Source organism: Phoca vitulina, unplaced genomic scaffold, assembly GCF_004348235.1.
Source record: "Phoca vitulina isolate PV1807 unplaced genomic scaffold, GSC_HSeal_1.0 scaffold26, whole genome shotgun sequence".
Classification (NCBI taxonomy): Eukaryota; Metazoa; Chordata; class Mammalia; order Carnivora; family Phocidae; genus Phoca; species Phoca vitulina.
In genome coordinates, this window is record NW_022589729.1 from 9609251 (window position 1) to 9634402 (window position 25152).

At 37.6% G+C, this 25152-nt stretch overlaps 1 protein-coding gene across 1 annotated transcript in view; it reads left to right on the top strand.

The window, feature by feature from the left end:
• The window catches only part of USH2A (usherin), a 682897-nt gene that overhangs the window by 362653 nt on the left and 295092 nt on the right, over nucleotides 1-25152 (top strand). Inside the window, exons 35-36 of the mRNA XM_032422367.1 lie at nucleotides 11056-11207; nucleotides 16416-16578. Of these exons, the coding sequence (XP_032278258.1) occupies nucleotides 11056-11207; nucleotides 16416-16578 (315 nt within the window). The remainder of the gene's footprint in view (nucleotides 1-11055; nucleotides 11208-16415; nucleotides 16579-25152) is intronic.

Below are 25152 nucleotides of genomic sequence, written 5' to 3' on the forward strand. Positions count from 1 at the left end.
CAGCTTTGTAATAGAGCTGGAAGTCCGGAATTGTGATGCCGCCAGCTTTGCTTTTCTTTTTCAACATTCCTCTGGCTATTCAGGGTCTTTTCTGGTTCCATACAAATTTTAGGATTATTTGTTCCATTTCTTTGAAAAAAGTGGATGGTATTTTGATGGGGATTGCAGAATGTGTAGATTGCTCTAGGTAGCATTGACATCTTCACAATATTTGTTCTTCTAATCCATGAGCATGGAACGTTTTTCCATTTCTTTGTGTCTCCCTCAATTTCTTTCATGAGTATTTTATAGTTTCCTGAGTACAGATCCTTTGCCTCTTTGGTTAGGTTTATTCCTAGGTATCTTATAGTTTTGGGTACAATTGTAAATGGGATCGACTCCTTAATTTCTCTTTCTTCTGTCTTGTTGGTGGTGTATAGGAATGCCACTGATTTCTGTGCATTGATTTTATATCCTGCCACTTGACTGAATTCCTGTATGAGTTCTAGCAGTTTTGGGGTGGAGTCTTTTGGGTTTTCCACATAAATTATCATATCATCTGCAAAGAGTGAGAGTTTGACTTCTTCTTTGCCGATTTGGATGCCTTTGATTTCTTTTTGTTGTCTGATTGCTGTGGCTAGGACTTCTAATACTATGTTGAATAGCAGATCACACTTAATTCTTAAGGTACTTGCATATATGCTCACTCATTTGATTTTCACATTAACTCTGTCAGGCCACCAGGGAAAGGAATATGACCCCCATTTTATGGGTAAGGAAACAAAAGCTTAGAAAATGTGAGCTTCCTGACCAAGTTTTAAAGGTGTGTGGTCAGGAGTCCTCAAGACTGACTAGAAGACCACTGAACTAGCTGTCAACCCCTTTCTTCTCAAACAAAAGCAAACCAAAAGATTGAAAGGAAAGGATGAAAGAAGAAAAGAAAGTTGTTGTAGCTATTTTAATATCAGACAAAGGAGACTTTTGGGCAAATAGGATTAATAGAGATAGTTAGGTAAATTCAAAATGATAAAAGGGTGACTAAAATTAAGAACTCTTCTTTCATCAAAATGTGGTATAAATGAAGTACCCGAAGAGATAAATAATAGAATGAGATATAATATTTATAACACAGGGGCGCCTGGGTGGCTCTATCATCTGCCTTCAGCTCAGGTCATGATCCCAGGGTCCTGGGATCGAGCCCCACATTGGGCTCCTGACTCAGCGGTGAGCCTGCTTCTCCCTCTCCGTCTGCCTCTCCCCCTGCTCATGCTCTCTCTTTCTATCTGTATCTCTGTGGCTCAAATGAATAAATAAAATCTTTAAAAATTAATAATAATATTTATAACATAAAATAACTGTCAGAAGATGAGTATTTGGAAAATATAAAATATTCTTAGGAATCAGTAATAAACTGGAGAGGGAATATAGCCAGTAATAATTGTAATAGCATTGTATAGTGACAGATGGTAGCTATACTTATGGTGAGCATTGGGTAATAATCTACAGAATTGTTGTATCATTATATTGTACGATTGAAACTAATATAACATCACCTGTCAACTATATTTTGATAAAAAATTTAAAATATATGATCTTAACTTAGAAGAAATTAACCCCAAACTCTTTACTTCATTCATTATTTTCTTACACACTTTGTCAATGATAATATATTTACAGATATTGTTATAATAATACTAGTGAACTGGGGAAAGATCTGAAAAAGCATTTCACAAAAGAACAAAAAGTAAATGGCTGGTGAACATAAGGACATGTGCTCAACCTCTTTCATAAGTTGGAAATAAAAAATAATACCAAAACAAGATACCATTTTACCACATATAATACTGGCACAGTTTAAAACTGTGACTATACAAGGTCTTTTTGAGGATATGGAACAATGAGAACTCACATGCATTGGTCGTCATGGGAATTGATGCACTTTGAAAAATAGTTGGGTGTTGTCTAGCAAAATTGAATATATCCCAACAATTCCACTCCAGGATCTATGCACTAGGAAACTTCACGTCTGCCTCAGGACACATGTACAAAAATGATAACAGATACAGTGATGTAAGAGACAGAACGTTGAAACAATCCCAATGTCAACAATAGAATGAATGAATTGTGCTGTGCAGGAATCCGATACAGCAATGGAAATGAGTGAAGTATGACTACCCTCAATGAGACAGATAGGACTCATGCTTATTATGGTGAACAAGAAAAGATGCAAAAATACATGCATATCTTTTATTTAAGTAGGCTCCATGCCCAGCGTGGAGCCCAGCGTGGGGACTAAACCCATGAGCCCGAGATCAAGACTCCAGCTGAGATCAAGAGTCGGATGCCCAACTGATTGAGCCACCCAGCTGCCCTCCAAACTGTATATTATGTGATTCTATTAATACAAAATTTAAAAATATACCAAACTTAATTACATTGTTTACGGATGCATTTCTAAGTAGAAAAGCAAGGAAATCATTCTTTAAAAGTCAACACAGTTGTCTGTGAGGAAGAGAAAGAGTTGAAATGAGGGAGGACATAAGAAGATTCATGGGGTGCTGGAGATTTGTGGGGCGCTGGCAATATTTTATTTTTTAACCTTGGTGATAGTTACATGGCTTTTCGCTTTTTCATTCATCTTTAAGATATAACATATTTTATGTACTTTTCTATGTTATGTTTTATCACATAATTTTAAAAACATAGAAAAAATAGGTGCACAGAAGTTGGAGAGGGTAATGTTCTATGCACTGTTGTATCTGAATGTTTCTGCATGTTACACCAACCCATAGCTCTGACACTTTCTAGCTGTCTGGTATTGGCTGTGTTATTCAGTCTTTCTCAAACTTGTTTTTCTCATCTGTAAAGGGAAACTGAAACTTTTTTTGACTTCAAGGTTTTTCCTGAGGATTGAATGGTACCTGATCTAAAACACGAATAGTGTTGTTAATTTTTCAGCATAAACGTCCTCTGACTTTCAAGCATTTGCCTGTTCTTACCTTGCATGCTTTCCTACATAACAGTATTTGTTTTGCATTTTAATGAAATGTTACATGTTGGGATAGATACAAAATTCACATGCAGTTGTAAGAAATTATGCAGAGAGATCTCATTGACCTTTTGCCCAGCTCTCCCGGCGTACTTTCAAAACTACAGTACAGGATCACACTATGATTTTGACACTGATACAGTCAAGATGCAAAACAGGGGTGTGACTTTTTTTTTTAATCCCCCAATTGAAAAACAGTCCCCTTTGAAACCTGTAGTAGAGAGGTAAGTTAGTTCTTTGGTAGCAGGCTTTTAGGAGTCTTTCATGTCTACCTTCACAGACCATCTCTGACTAAGGTGGATAGACCCTTCTCTTGCCTGACTAGTGACCCATGACACCATACTGCACTCTAACACACCTCAGCCCTAAGCATCATAAATCGGTTTTATTAAAGAAGAGAAAGTATATAAAACTGTTAAAGGTATTTCTGTCTTAGAATTCCACACTACTGCTGCAATGTGGCATTCCCACATCCCTCCCTCAGTCACAACTCATTACTATATAGTCAGGAAAAAGTGGCTTTAAAAATTATTTTTTTCCTTTTGATATTTTCAGGTGCCCTTCTCCCTACCTCCATGGTCTTCCCTACTCCAGTCTATTGCATGTGTGACTCTAGATTAATTCTTCTAAATATAACGTTTATTTTGCCCTGATCAATACACAAAAATGTCCATGGTTCTCCTGTGCATCATAAAATCCCCAACCATTGGAGTGGCATTCAAGGTCTGAACCTCCTTTAAAAAAAAAAAAAAAAAAAAAAATTATTTATTTATTTGACAGAGAGAGACACAGCGAGAGAGGGAACACAAGCAGGGGGAGTGAGAGAGGGAGAAGCAGGCTTCCTGCCGGGCAGGGAGCCCGATGTGGGGCTTGATCCCAGGACCATGGGATCATGACCTGAGCCGAAGGCAGACGCTTAACGACTGAGCCACCCAGGCACCCCTGAACCTCCTTTTGAAGGCTTATTTTCTATTAGGCTTTCACCAGTTACAACAATAACAACAGAATACGGATCTATTCTGGATGTCTTTACTCTACCTTGCATTTTCTTGCTTCCAGGCATTGGTAAATGTCATTTCCCCACCAGGAACGTCTTCCTGAGACATGGCCTTTTCACATTTTGCCTTTTATGGAAGACCCAGCTGCTTTGTACAGAAGCCCCGGCTGCTCTAAAAAGCTTTTAGGACTCACTTTAGCCAGAGTGATTGCCCCCTGCTAGAAGCTCCTGTATGTCTGTACCATTTGTTGGGCATGAATTTTTTGTGGTGCTTATCACTTTTATTTAACTCTTGAATTGTTTAATTAGACCTGTGTTTAACCCTTTTCTTACTTCCACAAAGACAGATATTATTTCTTATTCTTTCTATCCCCCAAAGTACCTTTCAGGAATTGACTTCCAATAAATATATGTTAAGCTTTTTGTTATGCTCAACGTAATTGCTTGTAGGGTCAGAATGTGTTCATCAGTTCTTAATTTGAGTGGAATTCCTAAATATTTTAGCAAAGAAAGTTAGGCTGGAGATGAATAAGAGGAGCGGTGGTGGTAGGGGGATGAGATTGCCAGGTTCCAAGCCTGAGTTGATATTTATTTGTATGACCTTGGGAAATAGCTTAGCCTCTCTAAGAGTTTGTTCCCCTAACTCTGTAACAAGGCAAATAACACTTCTTATTTCTTGATGTTGTTAAAGTTAATGGAAATAACTCATATCAAACATATTGCCTATCATCTGGCTCAATGTGAGTGTTCAGTACATTTTTTAATAATAAAGTGTTTTAAAATTCAAAAATACTTACACAGCATTTTAAGAACTTCGCATTTTACTTTTTTTTAAACCTATTCATACATGTCCTGTAGTCTACTCAAAGAAGGAAAGTGCCTCCTTAGGCTTCACTTAAAATGTCCACTGGAAATTCTTTAGTTTTTGTTACACACTTTGGGAATCTGAGGTCAATGCAAATTGTTGTCTTAATACATATTTTAGACTTGTTATTTACTAAATGTATGTTTTTGGAACTGAATTGTACAATATTTCATATAATACTAATTTTATTTACATTAAAAAGTCTGTTAATGAAAAGTTATGACATCTGCCTGCATATCTTGGTAAGAAATGGATTGTTACTTTCAAATAGTATCTCTTATTGTCCACCAATTTACCAGGAAGTTTGACTGTATGTCCTTAAGTTGGATTATACAGCTGATGGCCTTGCCCAAACCAGATCAAAGGAAATACCTGCTCTTGTCTCAGGCTCCTTTTTGTGGCAAATGTAGGCACCAGCTCTAAACCACGGTGGTATCCCACTTTGGCCTGACTTTGAGATCTGGTGATTACCTGGTGAGACCTGGACCTAAGGGCAGAAACCCAGAGAGATCAACATCACGAGTCTGTTCCACCCTCACAACGTGCTCACATTGACCCCAGCTTCCCGATCCTGGGGTGGGGAACTCTCATCTTGCTAGTACTCAGTGAAGGTCTGATTGATCACTGATTGCATGTGGCATGTTCAGATATGGGTTTTGAAAAATGGCCCTCTGCAGTGTGAAGAATGAATTGTATGAAAACATGAATAATGCATCAAAACATGTAGGTGGCTATTATTCTCAGATATGAGGTGATGGCAGAACGGACTAGGAGGCCATGAGTATGGTGATGGGTGAAGATCAATTGGGAAGGTACAGTTTACATGACTCAGTGGAGTTGGTACGGTGGGGGAGGGAGAAGAGAGTGTCCAATATGATTTAAAGTTAGACAACACTTACCCAGTGTACACTCGGATTCTACAAGTTAGATCTATAATTGATCTTTTAGCACTTCCTACAAGTGCTGTCAAATAGTGGTTACCTACAGAATGCTGGGTTACTCTGTATGCACGTGCGCATGCGTGCATGCGTGCGATCTCACCCGCGTGAAGGCTGGGCTTCAGTTTCACCCACCTTTCCATTCAGATGCATTCTAGATACTAAAAAGTTTCTGAGCAGTTGAATTAACTGTCACAAATCTCGCTTAATTTTATTCTCAGCTCATTTGCCGTGTACTCATCTTACTCTAAGCCCTTCTTGTAGTAACTATTATTTCTTTATCCATAGTTCTGGATGTCATGGTTATCTAGTTTCTTAGCATCGCTTGCTAGGGGTTGACTTGCTAAAGTCAGGTAGACAAAACAAAGAAAAAACTTTTGAGAGACTGTCACTGGGGGAGGAAGGAGAATTCAAAAAGCAGACGTAAGAATGGATTAAGTATAGCCACTGAGTGATGTGATGGGTAAAACCTGGGCAAGTATCCTAGATCTCATCAGTCCCTGAGGGTATTACTGAATTAGAGAATATAGTCTTTGATGTCCATAATGCACGGTTTGAGTCATCACAAGATGATTCAATTATATTCATTATAATCTGTGTGGGAAGACAGGTGAGTACTGTGGAGTTCTTTCTAGAAAGATTTCCTTTAAAAATGGTTAAGATTCTTAAAGTTTGTACTTAAGGAATGAGATTTAGTTATAACGAAAATTAACTTCTATGAAACATGTCATTTCCCAATATGTCAGATAAATGAGATATTATGCACATAATCCTAGCATAAAAGAAATTCTCTGTTCCCCAATTACGTAAGAAAACGGAAATATTGATTTGGGTATTTTCTATGTCATTGTTGAAAAGCAGGTCAAGTAGATAGCATTTTGAGGGTCTTACAATTTCTTTAAGAGCTTCTCCAACACATTATTTGCACATAAGATTTTTTTGTTGTTGTTGTTGAGGATTAAATGATTGCTTAGCAGAGTGCCTGGCACGTCACGACTTTTTATCATGATTATGACTGTGATTTTATCCTTTTTCTTCTCTTAAATTTCCTGTGACTATTTAGTTTTACACTATATATCTTTCATTTCTTAGTTTTAATTCATCTGTGCTTTTGTGTGTTGAGTATTAAATGGCATTAAACTGAATACTTTCTATAAGTATTCTCAGAGTTATCAGAGATGGTCTTACTAGAATAAAGGAGAAAGTTGGCAGCTGTACTTTTTTTGTGTAGCCAAAGGGCTATATGACAGTAAAATACTCTTACCCCAAAATTTGGAAATGAGGGAAATAGACCTGCTCTTAAAAGATAAGCTATACAAAGTTATCCTCATCAAGGAAAATAAGATAGAGCAGTAGCTTTATTTAAAAAGTATTAGCTCAAAAAATAAATAAATAAAAAGTATTAGCTCGGGACGCCTGAGTGGCTCAGTTGTTAAGCGTCTGCCTTTGGCTCAGGTCATGATCCCAGGGTCCAGGGATCAAGCCCTGCATTGGGCTCCCTGCTCAGCGGGAAGCCTCCTTCTCCCTCTCTCACTCCCCCTGCTTGTGTTCCCTCTTTCGCTGTCTCTCTTTCTGTCAAATAAATAAAAAAAATCTTTTAAAAAAAAGTATTAGCTCATTCAAATATAAACAGCTTTTTTTACTTTTATTTTTTGTATTATGTTATTTTAACCACCATACATTACATCATTAGTTTTTGATGTAGTGTTCCATGATTCATTGTTTGCATATAACACCCAGTGCTCTATTCAATACCTGCCCTCTTTAATACCCATCACCAGGCTAACCCCTCCGCCCACCCCCTCCCCTCTAGAACCCTCAGTTTGTTTCTCAGAGTCCATAGTCTCTCATGGTTCGTCTTCCCCTCTGATTTCCTCCCCTTCATTTTTCCCTTCCTACTATCTTCTTTTTTTTTTTAACATATAATGTATTATTTGTTTCAGAGGTACAGGTCTGTGATTCAACAGTCTTACACAATTCACAGTGCTCACCATAGCACATACCCTCCCCAGTGTCTATCACCCAGACACCCCATCCCTCCCACCCCCCACCACTCCAGCAACCCTCAGTTTGTTTCCTGAGATTAAGAACAGCTTTAATCCTAAAGGATACACTGACCAGGATCTAACTAATGAAACAGAAAATGTGCTAGGAATATAGGACAGCCTATATTTAATATAAGGGGTTGGTTACAAATGTGTTGGAAAGGGCTGCAGAAACAAAAAAGGTGATTGTCAGAGAGCTGCTAACTTCCCTGGTCTTTGGCTTCTGAGTCGGCCTCGGCTGCTGCTAGCTGCCGGATTTGCTGATGTGATGCTTCAACCATCAAGAAGCGGTGCCCCAGCCCGTGCTAAAGGGCCACCCAGAGTCCAGTACTGAAGAAGCTGGAAACGCAGAAGAGGCATTTCTGCTGCTGGGACTGCTTGAGGCCACAGCTGCTTTGTCCCTCTGCTGACCACAACAGTCAGCAAAAGCCTCAGCTTCTGGAGCTAAAAATTGGACATTTTCTGTCTTCCTGTTTCTGCCCACCTTGCAGTGTTTCCTATTGGTGAAATCCAAGAGGGAGCCATCAAGCCAGAGGGCTGCAAATATAGAGGATGGGCTTTTAAGCCCAGCGCACAGAGCAGACTATAGATGTGTGGATGTGGGGCTGTGGGTAGATGAATTGGATGAATAACCAGATTATTCAGCACCCATGCCCATGCTTCTTCCTTCCATTACTTTCCATGACCAGCAATAATCACTGCATGCTTCCACCTGACATCCCACTGTGCTTTGTACAATGAAACTCTTACCCTCTGTCATTGTATTCACATCTGGGTTCATTCCCCTTGAGTTTAGACACAACCTACCTAGATATCCTGTAACTTAAAAGCTAAGATAAAATTAATACCCACTAACTTTCTTTGTATAAATCAGTAGGGAAAAGGAGGAGAGGAGAGAAAATTAGTTACTATAAACAAATCTTTATGTAATATGAAAGAAATAAAGCATGAAATAACACCTATAATTCTCATTTCCGTAACTAGTTTAAGGCCACAGTTGATATATATTTGCCCTCAGCCAGTAGCTCATCTATTTGGGATTTTTGACCTAGTAAAGTAACCCAAACCTTCATTACTGAAGGGTCTATGTGCTTAGTGTCAGCATGCAGCAGGAAGCCAATTTCTCTTCCAAACAGTAACCTTTCTCTTACCTGTTGATATAGTTGCATGAGGATCCCAAATTGCCAGGTAATATTGTTTCTAATTTAGTGGTACTTTGCTTGCAGCCCACAACATAAGTATTCCTCTTTGTGGCTAGAGAAAGCAAAAATATTTTATGTAGGTTATTAAGTGTAATAGTTAAGAGGAAACACTCTGACTACCTTCTCTTGATTCCCATTTCCACATTTCTCACTACAGAAAAGCCAGCACCAAATACTGGCCCCTAGCTCAAATCAGGGGAAGCATCCTGTAGGAACCCCTAAATCCACAGGTGTTATCACCCAGCCTGGGCCATAATGTGAGCTTCAGGAGGCTGTTCCTGCAGTCTCTTAGGCTATGGGTTGATGAGGTATATCATAAAATGAGTAACTCTTACGGCGGTAACTCACACCTTACTTGTTTTGCTATAAACTGATTTTTAAATCCAAAGCAGTGTTGTAAAGGATATCCTGACAATGAGTGCAGCATTCTATAAGTTTGCAGATAATGGTGCTGCCAAACATTGTGAGCAGGTTCTGGAACTGAGTAATTTCCTCCTAGGAGGAAGGGACACTCGGGAAAAAGCTCCTGATGTCATGGTCCTACCAGGAATGTTATCCCTAATGCAATGATGGGTGAGGGTTTGACCTTCCTTCAGGACACTAATGAGACCACATTTGGAGTTCCCAGGCTAAGAGTCAGGCCTCTTGGAAGCCAGCTGAATTCCTTGACAACCTTGACTTTGCTAGAGTCTGTTTCAAAACTCATTCCTTCTCCAAATCTATCTCCGAGCTATTTTTTAATATCATCTTTTTACCAAGTCTCTTTTCATATTTCAGGTAGCAAGTTATCTCTTTTTCCTGTAGCCTTACATTTTCCCTCTAGTTTGGATGCTGATATTTTTACTCTGCTGTGTGTTCATTAATTTATTCATTCAATCAATATATCTTAAGTACCTACTATGTTTTAGGCATGGTGCTAAGCTCTAGAAATACACAAGTGAGGAAGAGTCATGATTGCCTTGGGGATCCTACAGAGAGGCAATTAAACAGCCACTGTGAAATTAATTTTACTTTGAAAGAAGTTCCAATTTAGCATATAGGCAAAGTTTTATTTCTCAATGCTTGATCAGTTTAGGGATTCTGTAATTCCAGAGAACATAGATCCTTAACTTCCTTTTAATGAAAATATTTTGATTGCATAATTCAAATGATCATATTCAACAACTATTTAATTTCTCATATCTGTCCTAGTTGATTTCATGAAAAGACACATAACCTTCCTTCTGAAATAAATTTTAGTTGATCATTAAAACTAGTAAATCATAGTTTCTCCAACCCATTCATGAGTGTCTCATGAATGTACTTTGTGCAATTTGTGCAAGGTGTTTATGGTTAGGTTATATAATATTGCAGTTGAGAACATGGGTTCTGGACCCGGACCTCCTAGGTTCAAATCCTGACTCCAGCATGGCCAGCTATGTGATTTCAAGCAAGTTACCTACCTGTCTTGCCTGAATTTCCTCATCTATAAAATAATGATAATACTGCCTCTATTCTGGTGGTGCTGCTAGGAGAGGGTTAAAAAGGAGTTCACACACAACAGGTACTTAGAACAGTGCCTGACACATCCTGAGTAACGTATAATGTACTAAGAAATAAGATCATTTGACTTCTAGAGCACATCTATCAAGGATATCATTTTAGAATGCAATACAAATTATAAATGTACTTAATTTATTCATGTTTGATCTGGAACACAAATGATAGCAGGTAACATGATGTAATAGGAAGAGTCCCATAATGGGACTCTTGGGTTCTATTTCTGCCTCTATACTAATTAGCTTAACAGTTTGATATTTAAGAGTTTAATGCCTATTTTATCCTTTGGAAAGAGACAGGGTTTAGACCAGGGAAAATACCAGACACTGTGATTCAGTAATTCCATGAAATTAGAAATCACATCAAGAAGTGTTTGCTTTCTTAAGACATTCTTTGCTGTTGTCTGGTTGTCATGCTAAAGGTCCACTATTGTCTTCCTAGGTGTTATCACAAGCTATGGACTATATCTGGATGGTATATTAATTCACAATTCCTCAGAACTCAGCTGTCATGCTTATGGATTTGCTCCTTGGAGCTTACATTCCTTCAGAGTCCAAGCATGCACGGCCAAAGGTTGTGCTCTGGGCCCACTGGTGAGTATGTGCATTTACATTCTAGGAATGTATTCGATGTCAGATGACAGTGAATATCAAGGAAGAAGTAAATGGTGGTGACTCACTCTCTGCACAGCTAGGCTTTCAAGCAGGATGGGAGATTTTCTTTTTATAAAATTTTATTTAAGACTTAGAGTTTATGTTCAACATAAATTTCAAGATTGTGCATAGATCTAGTAAAGGACAGAATTTATATTTCACTGAAATTTTTCAAGGTAATTTGGCTGGTTGAGCAGAAGTACATACGATTTTGTTTAGTTTAGTTACATATTTATTTAAAGTGGATGTTTTTGTTTCTAATAATGGGCTCAACAACTGAGTAAGTTTATGATTAAAAAGTGAAAACAATTGAAAGTCCATGACGGCCATAGTATGGCAAGCCAGCTGCCCAGCAAGAAGGTCGGTCAGTTAGAAGGTTAAGCTTGCCTCATCTAACAGAACAAAATAGATTTATATCATCAGGGTGATACAGTTTCACAAGAACAGTATTTAAAATTGCACAGATATTAGCTTTTGATATCCACATTTCAGAAATCTATAGGTATATCTGTATTTCATTAGCCGTTAAAAGATTGACAAATCATGCTTTTTATTCTTTAATATAATTTTTCAAACTCAATAGTGCATAATTGTCATAGACCAGCATGGCATTCTTTAGCTTCAAAACATCAGATTTTATTTTTCTGCATTTTTCTTAATTAGATTTCGCTTCTTTTAAGGGAAATGCTCATTACTCTTAGATATTTTTGGCAATGTTTGCTAATGCTCTATCATTTTAATGCACTCTGTCTTCATTGGAGAGTGTATCATATAAATATTACCTTGGAAAACAGCTCTACAGTTTCATTTTTGCTTCCTTATTTTTTTTTTTTAAAGATTTTTATTTATTTATTTGAGACAGAGAGAATGAGAGGGAGAGAGCACATGAGAGGGGGGAGGGGCAGAGGGAGAAGCAGACCCCCTGCCGAGCAGGGAGCCCGATGCGGGACTCGATCCCGGGACTCCAGGATCATGACCTGAGCCGAAGGCAGTCGCTTAACCAACTGAGCCACCCAGGCGCCCTTTGCTTCCTTATTTTTGATCACACCTTCCATTTCGTTTCAGAGGTTGGTTGCTTTCCAAGCTGCTAACATCATCTATTGGTGGGGCTGATCTGTAGTCTTTACTGCCATTAAGTATTTTATAGCTCAGACCCTCTGATGGTTACTTACTCTTAAAAGCAGGAATGGCAATAGCCCAGCTTTTCTTCTCCATTCAAAAGAAGAGAGAAAGAAACCCAAGAACACTTCACATGAGCTTGAAACTTAGACTCTTTCAAAAATATAAACTGCACATCATGGTTCTGGCTACTAAATTGGCTCCCACACCGTCTCTTGATGTTCTGGCAACTTTAAACAAGGGGGACACGGTTATTGATCTGCGTACTGTGCAGATAAGATAGTCGGCGATGTTAACCTTAAGAAATCAAATGCCACGGTGCCCTGACGGGAAGAGAGAAAACAGAATTGGATTGTAAAACCTGCTCTGCCATGGCCTCGTACATTCTAGACTCGGTCCTGACGTAAAGCACGGTTATTTTCTCCCCTTGGTACTTTTCTTTATCCTGTGCTCAGAATGCAAACGCTTTTCCCAAGTCAATGATCCATCTCTAATCACTGGGATTGAACAACAATGTCTTTATTTAGAACAAGTCAACTATATGCTGCCAAGAAGTTAAAACCTACGGTCTTCAATTGGTTTCTAAAATATTTTTGTGCCAATTAGAGTACATATTGTGCCCTTAAGGGATTACATATCTGAATATTCTAAACCTCCCCGGATATCTATCACAATCATGAAGGATAGTCCAGATTCAGACACACACATCACTTAAGGGTATTCTTCATCTAAAGCCAATGTTACAAAAAGAGTTTCATTGAAGCAAAAAATTCATGATTTCTGTTTTTAAATCTTTTGCTGGCAGAAATTGAAAAATAAATTTTTTGTGAGTCGATTTTTTTGTTCACCTAACAACATTTTTGGATGATAATTCTTGGTTTTTGGAAAGAGAAACCTGTTTATTTTACATCTCTCACATATTTGGTATCATTGTTTTACATGCATGCAGGGAAACACTATTCTATGATTTTTTGTGATAAATATGCTCTGTTCCTGAATGTGGTATGGTTCACCCTCAAAATTGGCAAGCTCAAATAATAAAGGGGATAAAACAGTAAAAAGGACAAATTTGATAAAACAGAATATTTTAAAAATAAAAATGCATACATATATTCCACATTTTTGCCATTTTAATGTAGTGTTAGCTCAGTATGTTTTGTTTTTAGCCTGACCAAGTTTATTACCTGTTACTTGTGATTGGAAAGAATTACTCTGTACCCATCTGAAAAAAAGATTTTTTTGTAGTTTGTTTAGTTCTCATCCAATTACACAACGTATTTGGCTTTTAAAGAAATTTCAACGTTGAAAACAGTTTATAATGTCTTTGATCCTAATTTTAAGAAGCTAATATGCATTGTCAAATTTAATCCAGTAATTGAAGTTTTATAAATGTTGGAAATAATGAAAAATTAACAGAAAATGCAACAGAAAATAACTTTTTAAAACCTATTCTTGCTTTCAATTATAGTGTTGAATTATACTAGAGAGAAACCCTTCACATTTTGTCTTGCTATAATAAGAAGCATTGAATTTATCCATAGGATAATCACTTCGCTTTCGTTTGTTTTTTTTCCACTTAGCTAATGTTAGATGATACTGGTGGAGTCTAAGATTGGGAATTTTATGACTGTGTCTGGCCTTGGAACATTCATTGGATTCAATTCTCCAAGGACCCTCTTAAGGATGAAATGTGAAACTATATGTCACTGCCGTGGGATATGGTTAAAAAGCTGCTTTGGTTTCTTAGTGATGGCATGTTCATACACATAATCACACCTAAACACACATATACACATACTCACCTTTTCACATTTGTTTTTTACAAAGAAGCAAATTTGTTATTTAAGACATCTAAATCTCCATGCCCATATGCAACTGTCAAGAAAATCCTAAATGGGAAATCTACTCAAAGCCTGCTATTATTCCTTGTGCCTCATTGGCAAACATATTTACCCTACTAAGCCTCAGATTTTTCAACTCTTAACAAAAGGAAAATAATGGGGGCGCCTGTGTGGCTCAGTTGGTTAAACGACTGCCTTCGGCTCAGGTCATGATCCTGGAGTCCTGGGATCGAGTCCTGCATCGGGCTCCCTGCTCAACAGCGAGTCTGCTTCTCCCTCTGACCCTACCCCCATGCTCTCTCTCTCTCTCTCATATAAATAAATAAAATCTTAAAAAAAAAAAGGAAAATAATGCTCACTTTAAACAGGATTGATGTAAAATTTTCAGTGAAATATTCACAAAAGGATTTCTGGTACATGATAAGAGTTTTATTAAGGATAAAAATTTTATTAAAATGTTTATATTTTCATGGCTCATTTATTCTCAAGAAATTTTTTTCTGTGTCAGGAGAGGTTTCCAGGTAAAAGCCAGCCTTCCAAAATGTCTATTCCCTAACATTCTTCTTAAGGCAAGATAGATAAACAAAGAGGTAATTTTTTTTTTTTAAAGACTGAGTTGAAGCAAAATAGTACAGTTGCCAAATTTCATGTAGAGTAAAAACTGAGGTATTTTATCCAGATACTGAAGGAAATTTTTAAAATATATCACTTTGAATTAACCACATATTTGAGGATATTAATATAATTATCTGGAATTGCCCTTAGTTCTTCAACTTTTTGAATCTCATTTTATTTGGTACGCTTTAAAATCATTTTCTTTGCAATAGTTTGAATTATATACATAGACATAATGAAACCAATTGCATTGTTATGAAATATTAAAATGATGAATTGATATTTTTTCTAGTCAAGTTTCTTTATCATTTTTTGGTACATAGTTATTAGACTAAAAAAAATGAGTAGGAGTTATAGATCTAAAGAACCCCATAGCCTTTCTCAGATGAAAATAAAACATGTCGTGACCTCATACTTATTAAAAATTAACACTCTGTCTTTTTCACATTTATTTTCATAATTGGGAAAGTGCATTTGCCCTAACAAATGAAGGTTTCATAATTGAGCATATTTGCCTGCCTAAGGATTTCATGTTTGATCACCTTCCGGTAAGGCATGAGCCTGTGCTTTAAGAATAAGGTCAAAATTATCAACATATTCAATACATCTTAAAAGGTCAAACATTTACGAGGATGCTTATGAGTATGTGGTGATTAGTTAACAAATTTAAGCCAGTTATTAGAAGATGCTAAATATCCTGAACCCCATTCTACTTTCTTGCCACTCTTACCATCCTCTGGTCACCTAGTCATTTTATATATTTAGCCACTAAAATCTTCCTGGCCCCTGTGCAGTTAGGGATTACATTTTCCTTCCGAGTCCTTCTCTTTAACTAGTTCATCTTTCGCTCTTTTCTGCATAGGTTCATTAATACTCTATTAATGAAATTTTCAACGTTTTTGTGATTATACCTTAGGGATGGAGTCACTCAGGTACATTTATTTCTTGATATCTGTCTGGCAGGATACCGTCTTTATGTACCTGGTAGCAACACAGTTCGGCGAAGTCTGTGTGAGTGAGTGAGTGAGAGAGGGGGTGAGAGAGAGTGAGTGAGTGAGTGCGCGTGCGCGCACGTGTTTACAAGTGCACACGTGCGCGCGCGCGGACGTGTGCACAAGTGCGCGCACGCGCATGCCCACCGGCAGGCAGGCGGACCAAGAGCCTTTGACAAAGCCCAAGAGCCGAGCGCTGCAGTCAGGAACTTACGAAAACAGAACTTATGCCTTTCCTTCTCTTTTGCAATCACATAAAAATTGTTTCTAAGCAGTCCTAGAAAGAGTCTGTGGACATGCACAGCCATAGGGGCTCTCACAGTGTGAGCTGATCCACATAGTCTGAAAACATTCACAAACAACTGCCTCGGTCAGGAGCTCAAATTCTAAGCTTGAACAGCAGGAGGAAGAACACATGAGGTATGCTTTGATCCTGCTGACAAAATGAGGTATTCATACAAGATGCTACTGTCAAAATAGTTTACTTCACAGCAAAAGAGATTCTTTGAAGAAATATGCTCAAAGTGAAGCATGCGCTTATTTTATTTGCAAACAAAAAATAAATCTTTTTACACTCATAGGTGGAAAATCGAACTCTAGAAGCTCCTCCTGAAGGAACAGTAAACGTGCTTGTCAAAACAGAGGGATCCCGGGAAGCCCACGTGAGGTGGGACGCGCCTTTTCACCCTAATGGACGCTTAACATACTCAGTCCTTTTCACTGGGATTTTCTATGCCGATCAAGGTAACTCGTTTATGATTTTTAAACTTTTGTAACGTCACAAAACAGTTTATTTCCTTTTGAAATCTTTCTTTGAGCGACAGATTTTGATGTCTTTATTTTCCCTAAAAATAGCCTTTATTGATGAGTTAGAGCCGCAGTTCTCATTGTGTGGTCCCCAGGGCAGCGGCAACAGTTTCATCTGGTACACTGTAGGATGGGGCGTTCTCAACCCTCAGCTCTCCCCGACCTGACCTACTGATTCAGAAACCCTGGAGGTGGGGCCCAGCACTCTGTTTTCACAAACGCTTCAGGTGGTTCTGACGCATGCTTAGGTTTGAGAAAGACCAGCGTACTGTATATTGTATAGTCTTTCCCCTTGCTTAATAAATGGTGGAAACCTAACACATTATTAATGCACGGAGTTGAGCTTTAATTCTGTACTCTATCTTAAGTAAATGATTTTTGTGATTGTTTTACCATTTCTAAACTATGTTGGTGTGTGTTCCAGTATATTAATTAGACATAAATTGGACTGCAGTGGGTTCCTTGAAAGTACTATCAAAACCCACCTGATTATTAATAGTTATTAAAGGTTAAGTGTGGTTAGCTATGATGTTTAAGTAACCCCTTATCATAGAAAAATGTAGCTATATATCTTACTGGAAACTTAAATTTTTTATTTTATTAAGTGTTTACTTTTATAAGTTTCAAAAGTGGCCCTACTATTTTTTAAAGGACATATTTTCAGCGTTTCTTTTTAAATTAGTAACAAATATGCAATAAGGTAGATATAATCACCTACATCATTAACAAAATGATGTTCCCCAGGCTTTAAGACGTTTATTTCTGAACTATTTGTTAACTATTTGCAGGATGTAATAACACCCTCAAAGTGTAAAACAGGTAAGGAAAGATGGGAACAGACTTTTTTGAATTTGACAACTTAGTATTTTTGTAGTGTGTTAGCAAGCAAATGCACAGCGAGTTGAGTGAAAGTCAGAGTTTGAGCTTATTCCCTCAAAGATTGGTGTGTCCCTCTTTTATGCAATCAGGGCTTTGATGTATTCTGCTGTGAAGCACTTGTAAGATTATGAGGTGAAGGAGTGATGATCGATTTGAAAAAAAGAAGCAACATTTAGGCCGGACCCGTGACAGCCCAGCTATTTTCGCCAAGGCAGCTGGGTGAATAATGCAAGAGCCATATTCCCCCTTGTGTTTAATCTTGCATTGTTTTTGCAGAGAAAATTTCTGCTTGCCTTCTAAGTCATGTCATCTTCGGTTGTCATCCCGTCTCTCAAACCATCAAAACGGTATTAAATGTTGCAAAGCTGCGCAGCAAGAGAACTTTCAAAAGTCAGAACCCATTTGCAGAGCAGCCCTTGTAGAAAATGTATTCTGTTCTCGGCAGAATTTTCCTTCAGTTCTTTCCACTGAGAAGTTTACTGATTTCTCCCAGTGGAATCTGCTGGAATTTATCGGTTCATGGTTGGCAGTCACAGATTAAGGTAAATGTCGATCCGTAATGACCCTCTACATGTTAGTATTGCAGTAAAGCTGGGCTTTTATGTCAAAGATATCGGAGAGGGAGCTATTACACATGACAGGGGTGATCAAGGGACTCCAGACCAAGGCAAGCATTATTAAATATTGACTAGTTCTGTGATTTATGTAGAGCTGGAGGAAAAAAGTGACTTTTTAACCATTATATATTCTTCAGCAACGAAAACCAGCCATTTATCTCCTGCTGGTAATAAAGAACAGAGTGCCTGCATATTTTAGTGGAGGGAAAACCTGGTCTTATAAATGAGATGAACTCCTTCATGATAACATTTCAGTTTGTTAATTGCCAAAAGCAAAACAGACAAATTGGAAGCAATTACAAGATTTGACTTAAGGAGTTTGGCGGTATGCGTTCAACTCCAGGGTTAGAAGGGGGTGATGTTGGAAGCAAAAGGATCATCTTGGGAGAGACCCCAGGAAATTCATTTCATTGGTTCACATCACTCGAACTGTGATGTCCAGTCTTAAGTAAAGGATTTCAAATATTGTCTTGTCCTGACGCCCATCAGCAGCTAGGTGACATTTACACTGAGGAATGGGGGGGGGAGGGGGCGGTCAACATGGCTCTACAAGAAACAAATTAAACATTAATTCATCAAACTTACTTAAGATATCATCTGTTCACTAGATTTATACAAAGCTTATTGAATTGTCTAATGGCTAATTGGTTATTTCCTTGACATAATGAACAACTGTATTTCATCTTTTTCTGTGATGGTTGCTAAAAAGGTAGTGGTTAGAATGAATAAGATAGGAAAACTCAGCTGGTAGGAAGCAAGCCTAGCTTCAAAATAAACATGCATGTAGCCAGGTTACTATTTTGTAGGGCAGGATATTGGGCTGTCTCTGTAAGATACTCACACAGGATTCTATTGTACGTGTTAACTTAGATCCCAAACTACAGACTTCACAAAGTCAGCGTTGGATTTTGAAACAACAAAATAGGCAGCACATATCAATGTGTGATTACTTAAAAAGTATTTACTTCTGACCAAGAATTACATTCTCATGAGTTAATATTTAAAACATAGAAAAACAATAAGCAGTTAAAAGAGTCCAAACTATTTTGTATCTTAAAGGAAACCAATGAGCTGTGTTTCCTATATCCTTCTTGAAATATTTTATGTATATACAAACAAATATATCCTCACTTGAAAACATATATATAGTCTTCCTCCCATACATACAATCTTTTATGCAAATGATACCATATTGTACACACTATTTTACAATGTATTATTTTTTCCATGTAATCATTTCAGAGACCTTGTCACATCAGTACCTAAAGAACGTCCTCATTCTTCTTACATGGTATCAGTTGTAGAGATTATATCCTCATTGGTTTATTTATTTATTTTTAAAGATTTTATTTATTTATTTGACAGAGAGAGAACACAAGCAGGGGGAGTGGGAGAGGGAGAAGCAGGCTTCCCAGGAGCAGGGAGCCTGATGCGGGGCTGGAGCCTGATGCGGGGCTGGATCCCAGGACCCGGGGATCATGACCTGAGCCGAACCCTGACGCTTAACGACTGAGCCACCCAGGTGCCCCATATCCTCATTGGTTTAAGCAGTTCCCTATATATGGGCATTTCAGTGGTTTCCAATCTTTTGCAATTTCAAAGAATGCCTTAATGAATATAGATATAGGTATGCCATTCACACGTGTGCAGGTATATTAGAATGATAAATTCCTTGAAATGATCTGTGAGGTCCAGGGAAATGTGAGTTTGCAACTTTGTAAGATATCATCAACTTTCACTCCGTAGAGGGCGTACAATTTCTGCTCTTGTGGGAAATGAATGAGTACCTGTATCTCGGCAGCCACATCATCTGAGCATGTTGCCAGTCTGATTATATTAAAACAGGTATCTAATAGTATCTTCAGTATGCATTTCTCTTATTGGGAGTTAGTCTGAACTCATCTGCATGTTTAAAAACCTTTCGTATTTCTTTTTTGACGAATTCACCATTTGTATCATTTGCCCATTTCTTTATTGAGCTTTAGGAGCTCTTTATGTATTAACAAAATCTGTTATGTGAGCAGCAGTTTGTCCCTTTTGCATTGTTTTTTCCAGCACTTTAATGCTTTCTTTTTATATACATTTATAGTCAGTCTACTTGGAATTTATACAGATATAATATGTAATGTACAGATCAAAACATTTCCCCCCCCAAAGTATCCCACTGTCTCAAAACCATTTATTAAATAATCCAAATTCCCCACTGGTTTGAGCTGCCATCTTTAAAAAGTCCTAAATTTCCATATTTATCTATAAATATATCTGCACAGATCTGCACCTTTATTTACATTATTGTAGTATTTTATTTATTAACACTCTAGAATGTATTTAATGTCTGGTAGGCCTAGTCTCCCTCATTATTTTTATTTTAAAGAACTTTTCTACCTATTTTCCTTATTTATTTTCTTTCAAGCAATATTGTTAAGTTGCTACTTCCCTCCAGAAGTCCTGATGCTATTTTTATAAAGACAAGATTGAATTTACAGGTTAACTTAGGTAGAATCAATATTTCTATAATGTTGGGCTTTTCTAATCAATAATATGTTTATACTTTCTATTTGTCTTCTGTGTCTCTCACTAAAGCTTAAAGTTTTCTTCATATAGATCTTGTACATATTTGTTAAATCTGTTTACTAATACTTTATAATTATATTTAACTTATCTTTTATAAATTATAATATATGTTAATATATACATATATGAATAATAAATTAATTTAAAAGACCTGTTTTTCAAAATGATACCTGGAGTTTACTCTGAGATACCTGTTTACAGAAAGCCACACTTTCAAATATTTATATCTATTAGGTGATCTTTCATCTAACTTGCAACAAGCATCTGTGCCTTTTTTGTTACTAGGATTTGTTGTCATTTTCCCTAAAGCACAGAAATTTTACTGGGTGGAAAATGGTAACCTGATCAATTAGGCTGTCAACTAGTTTTTAATAAATCAAATCTGAAGTGTGTAAAATGGCACCAAAGGTAGACATAAAGGATCTCTGTCCCCATAGAATTTGCAAACAAATAAAGAAGATAGACAAATTAGCCAGATCGTTCTCAAGTGCATGAGGCAAGAGAAAAGCCAGGTGTTGATGTAACAAGTGGAATAGAGCTAACTGGGGGAAAATTTTGGAAACACTGGGCCTTACCCTTTGCTTCCATGATGGATTAGAACAACTTGAGTTTGAGGAGTTAATGAAAGAATGACAGAACCAGCACAAACAAATGTGAATGGAAAAAATTAACAGATTGCCCAACCCACACAGGGATATATTAGAACATATTTTCTGCCTTTTCTTAATGTCGACCATAAAAGTGAGGATTAGCGCTTAGTTCTCTGGGATTCTAACTGATTTGAAACATCCATTCAATTATGAGTAACGTTATGATGCAAGTTAGATTATTCTAGGGTCTGTAAGTGCCATTTACTGACCTTGAATAAGTACTTTGCCCAGTGGCTCTCAAGAGTGCCTCATTCACCTTGCACAGGTGAAGAGGAAACGCCCACACATCAGTTTACAACATCTTCAGGATTTTTTTCTCTTCACATATATAAAGTAACTAAAAATTTCATTCATAAGTAACAGGTTATAAAAGTTCCTTATGAGGGGCGCCTGGGTGGCTCAGTCATTAAGCGTCTGCCTTCGGCTCAGGTCATGATCCCAGGGTCCTGGGATGGAGCCCTGCATCGGGCTCCCTGCTCCGTGGGAAGCCTGCTTCTCCTTCTCCCACTCCCCCTGCTTGTGTTCCCTCTCTCGCTGTGTCTCTCTCTGTCAAATAAATAAATAAAATCTTTAAAAAAAAAAAAAAGTTCCTTATGAAACATATTGAGTGTGGGATTCTTTTAAAATAAAAGAAGTGTGTAAATTTAGGAAGAAAAACAAAAATGACTGACAGCACAGTAGTAGAAATATAGCTTATGTGACATTGTTTATAAAATTATAAATTTTTTGATCTGGTAGGTGAAAATAATGTGCGATGAGAATTTATGTTTATATAATTATTTTATGAAGTTTCAAAAAGATTTTCAACTACAAATATTGTAAAACTATCTAATGGTCCAGAAGGAAAAGAGAAAACAGTGTTATTAAGAGAAAAAGAAAATCTGAGGTCCTGTAGAATACATCCCCAAACGCCAGCCTCTTTACTACTAAACTAGATTCTTTAGATTCGTTACCCTTTTCCTATTCTTAATAGACAATACCATGTCCTGCTCTTTTTCTTAAGCAGTTATTGCAGAGTCCTCTGTGAATAGTTTAATTCTTCATTATCCTCCCTTTTGAATGACTTGGGAAGTGATCTTCCTTGCTTGATAACCTGACAGATTGTTTTTTGTCTCAGTTTCTAAGGCAAAGCACTAGGGTGTGCTAATTGCTGAGTCCTTTGTGCACTGTTAACTCTCACCTGCCCTGAAAACCTGAATGGCGGCTTAGTTTTTGTCTCTAAGTGCCTCCTTCTCCTAATCCTCTACTTTGTGTTGTGGCATGGAATGAAAGTATTTGAGAAAGAGAGAACGTGGATTACCGGGGGTGGGGTGGGGGGGGGGGGGGGGGGGGGGGGGTGGCGGTAATGAAAATTACCCTTCAGCGTTAGCAAAGGGAAATATCATTTTAGTAATAATAAATAAATAAATAAATAAATAAATAAATAAATAAATAAATAAAGTGATATGATAAATGCATACTGTTAAACATTGAGTCATTCTATTGATTCCTGAAATTTTTTCTTCCTCAGTATAGAAACGTGCAAGGAATAGGTTTTAGGAGATTTTTTTTTCCCAGTGTAGATACTTTCAACCAGGAAGGAATCTTAAAAAGAAAGAGTGGAAGAAAAGGATAGGGAAGGGATGGAAAAGGAAGGAAGGAAGGAAGAAGGAAAGAAAGAGAAAGAAAGGAAAAAAGGAGAGCAAATAATGAAATTAGCATTACTCAGGTGCTTTTTTTTTTTTTTGCTTGAATGAACAAATGGCCCTGAAGAAAAAACGACACAATTAGTTTTGAAGACTTTTTAAAAAGGGAAATGGAAATTTGGAAATAATACACACACACACACACACACACACACACAGGTGTTATCTCTGGTGGTTTAAACTTCATTTTTCGATTTTTTACTTACTCAAGTTTTAAATTCTCTACAATACATAAATACCATTTTTGCAATAAATTTCTTTAAAAAAGAACTAATAAAAGCAGAGGATTCCAAAGCAGAGTCCTTTGGAGTAATCACAGCTGGTTCTGCCAGGAAGGAAGAGAGCTGAGGGTGAGTCAGAAATTCGAAGGTAGAAGCTAACAGGAGGTTAAAAGGGCTTGATGTAAATTTTAGTGATTATCCAGAACTCTCTTGGTGTTGTGTGTAATATTAAATTTTCCTTGTCATGTTTCGCCTGGGTTTCTTTTTCCAGTAGTTGCCAGTGGTCATCACACAAACAAAAGTACTGAGGATATTGCAAAACAAATAAGGAAACTAAATAGGCTTGGTCAGAGAAGCAAATGGGACTCTCTATGATTGAGACCATAAAGACCATGTTAGGGAAGGACTGAGGAGTAGAAGATACTGGGTTGTTGAAGTTAGAGGATAGAGAGCAGGGGCCTGAAGTTTTCCTCCCTGGTAACACCTGGAAGCGAGGGATGGGGGTAATTTAAAGACAGAATAGGATTTTTCTACATGGAAAAACTAGACAGATATAAATATGATTGCCCACCCCCCTTCATGGTTCTCCAAGCATAAACTTTTCTTCCTTTTATAATTGGGTCAGTATCTCATTCCACTATCAGTATTAAGTAGTCTTCTCCTTAGCATATATTCCCAGCTAGAAAGAAAAGCAAGTAAAGAAGAACCAAAACTTCTCAAGTGAACAAAGTACTGTTGGGTTTAAACCAGATGAATGCATATTTTTAACCATGTTAAAATACCAGCACCCAGAAAAGTCTTACCTTCTCCAGGAGTTGCTGGTCACCAGAAATAATGCTTTAGATTGTCAGTACATTCAAACACTGTTAATCTCTAAAAACAAACAAACAAACAAAAACTCGAAAAACCACAAAAACGCAGTCCATCTTTCAAGGTTACCTAGAGAAATTCAGAGACTTTTGCACACAATCTGATTCTCTGAATGCCTTTCTTCCCAGAATAAACTGTTTCATAAAAATTACAAGGGGGGAAAAAAAGAGAAGTATTTGTTTTCTTGGGAAGGTAAAGAAAATAATCATATGTGGGAACCCCTTAGACTTCCAAGGAGTCTGTGGGAAGGCTAATGCTGTTAGGAAAGGGACAGCTTTGTTTTATAGTCCCTGATGTCGGGTTTTTAGTGTGGAGGGAAATGTGCACTCTCTGAGCTGTGCTTGCAAGCAATGCAGTATCCCTGAAACGCTGCCCTCTGGGAAAACCCGCCAGTGGGGGAGTGGTTACAATGAAGCAGTACAGCTTGTAACTTGGAATCCCATCGGAGAACTTTGTAGTTGCTTGTCAGTCAGTGGGAAGATAAAAGAGGCAGCTTCTTTTCAGGCAATTTGAATTCATTTCCCCGTAATGAGTTAGAGGGTCAGGCAGCAGGAGTGAGCTCGCCTGAGATCTTATAAAGTGTATTTTGTGGGAGGGAGAGAACAGTGGCGGAGCAAAGGGAACATAATGTCTGCCTGGTTGCTGAATAAGCAGACGAACGTGGCCAGTGGTTGGTCCACTTCTTTGCAGGACCACTTACCTGCTTCCCCATGTTTCCAGAAGGACAGGCCAGGGAAAGTATGGCTCTACCCCATTTTATTAAATAAATACCCAATACATGAAAATTGAAACTCAATAAAAGTCTAAAGTGGCAGGTACTGGTATTTCCTACATAAATACTCATCCAGCACAGACCTGTAAAAGGCATTATACTATGGGTTTTTTCACATTAGATGATTATTGATCATACAATTTCTTTGAGAGACACGGAAGAAATTAAATGAGTGTCATGTTAGGGAGTTCTCTAGCTATTGATAATAACTCTGGACCTCTCTCCCTGACCATTTTTAATGTT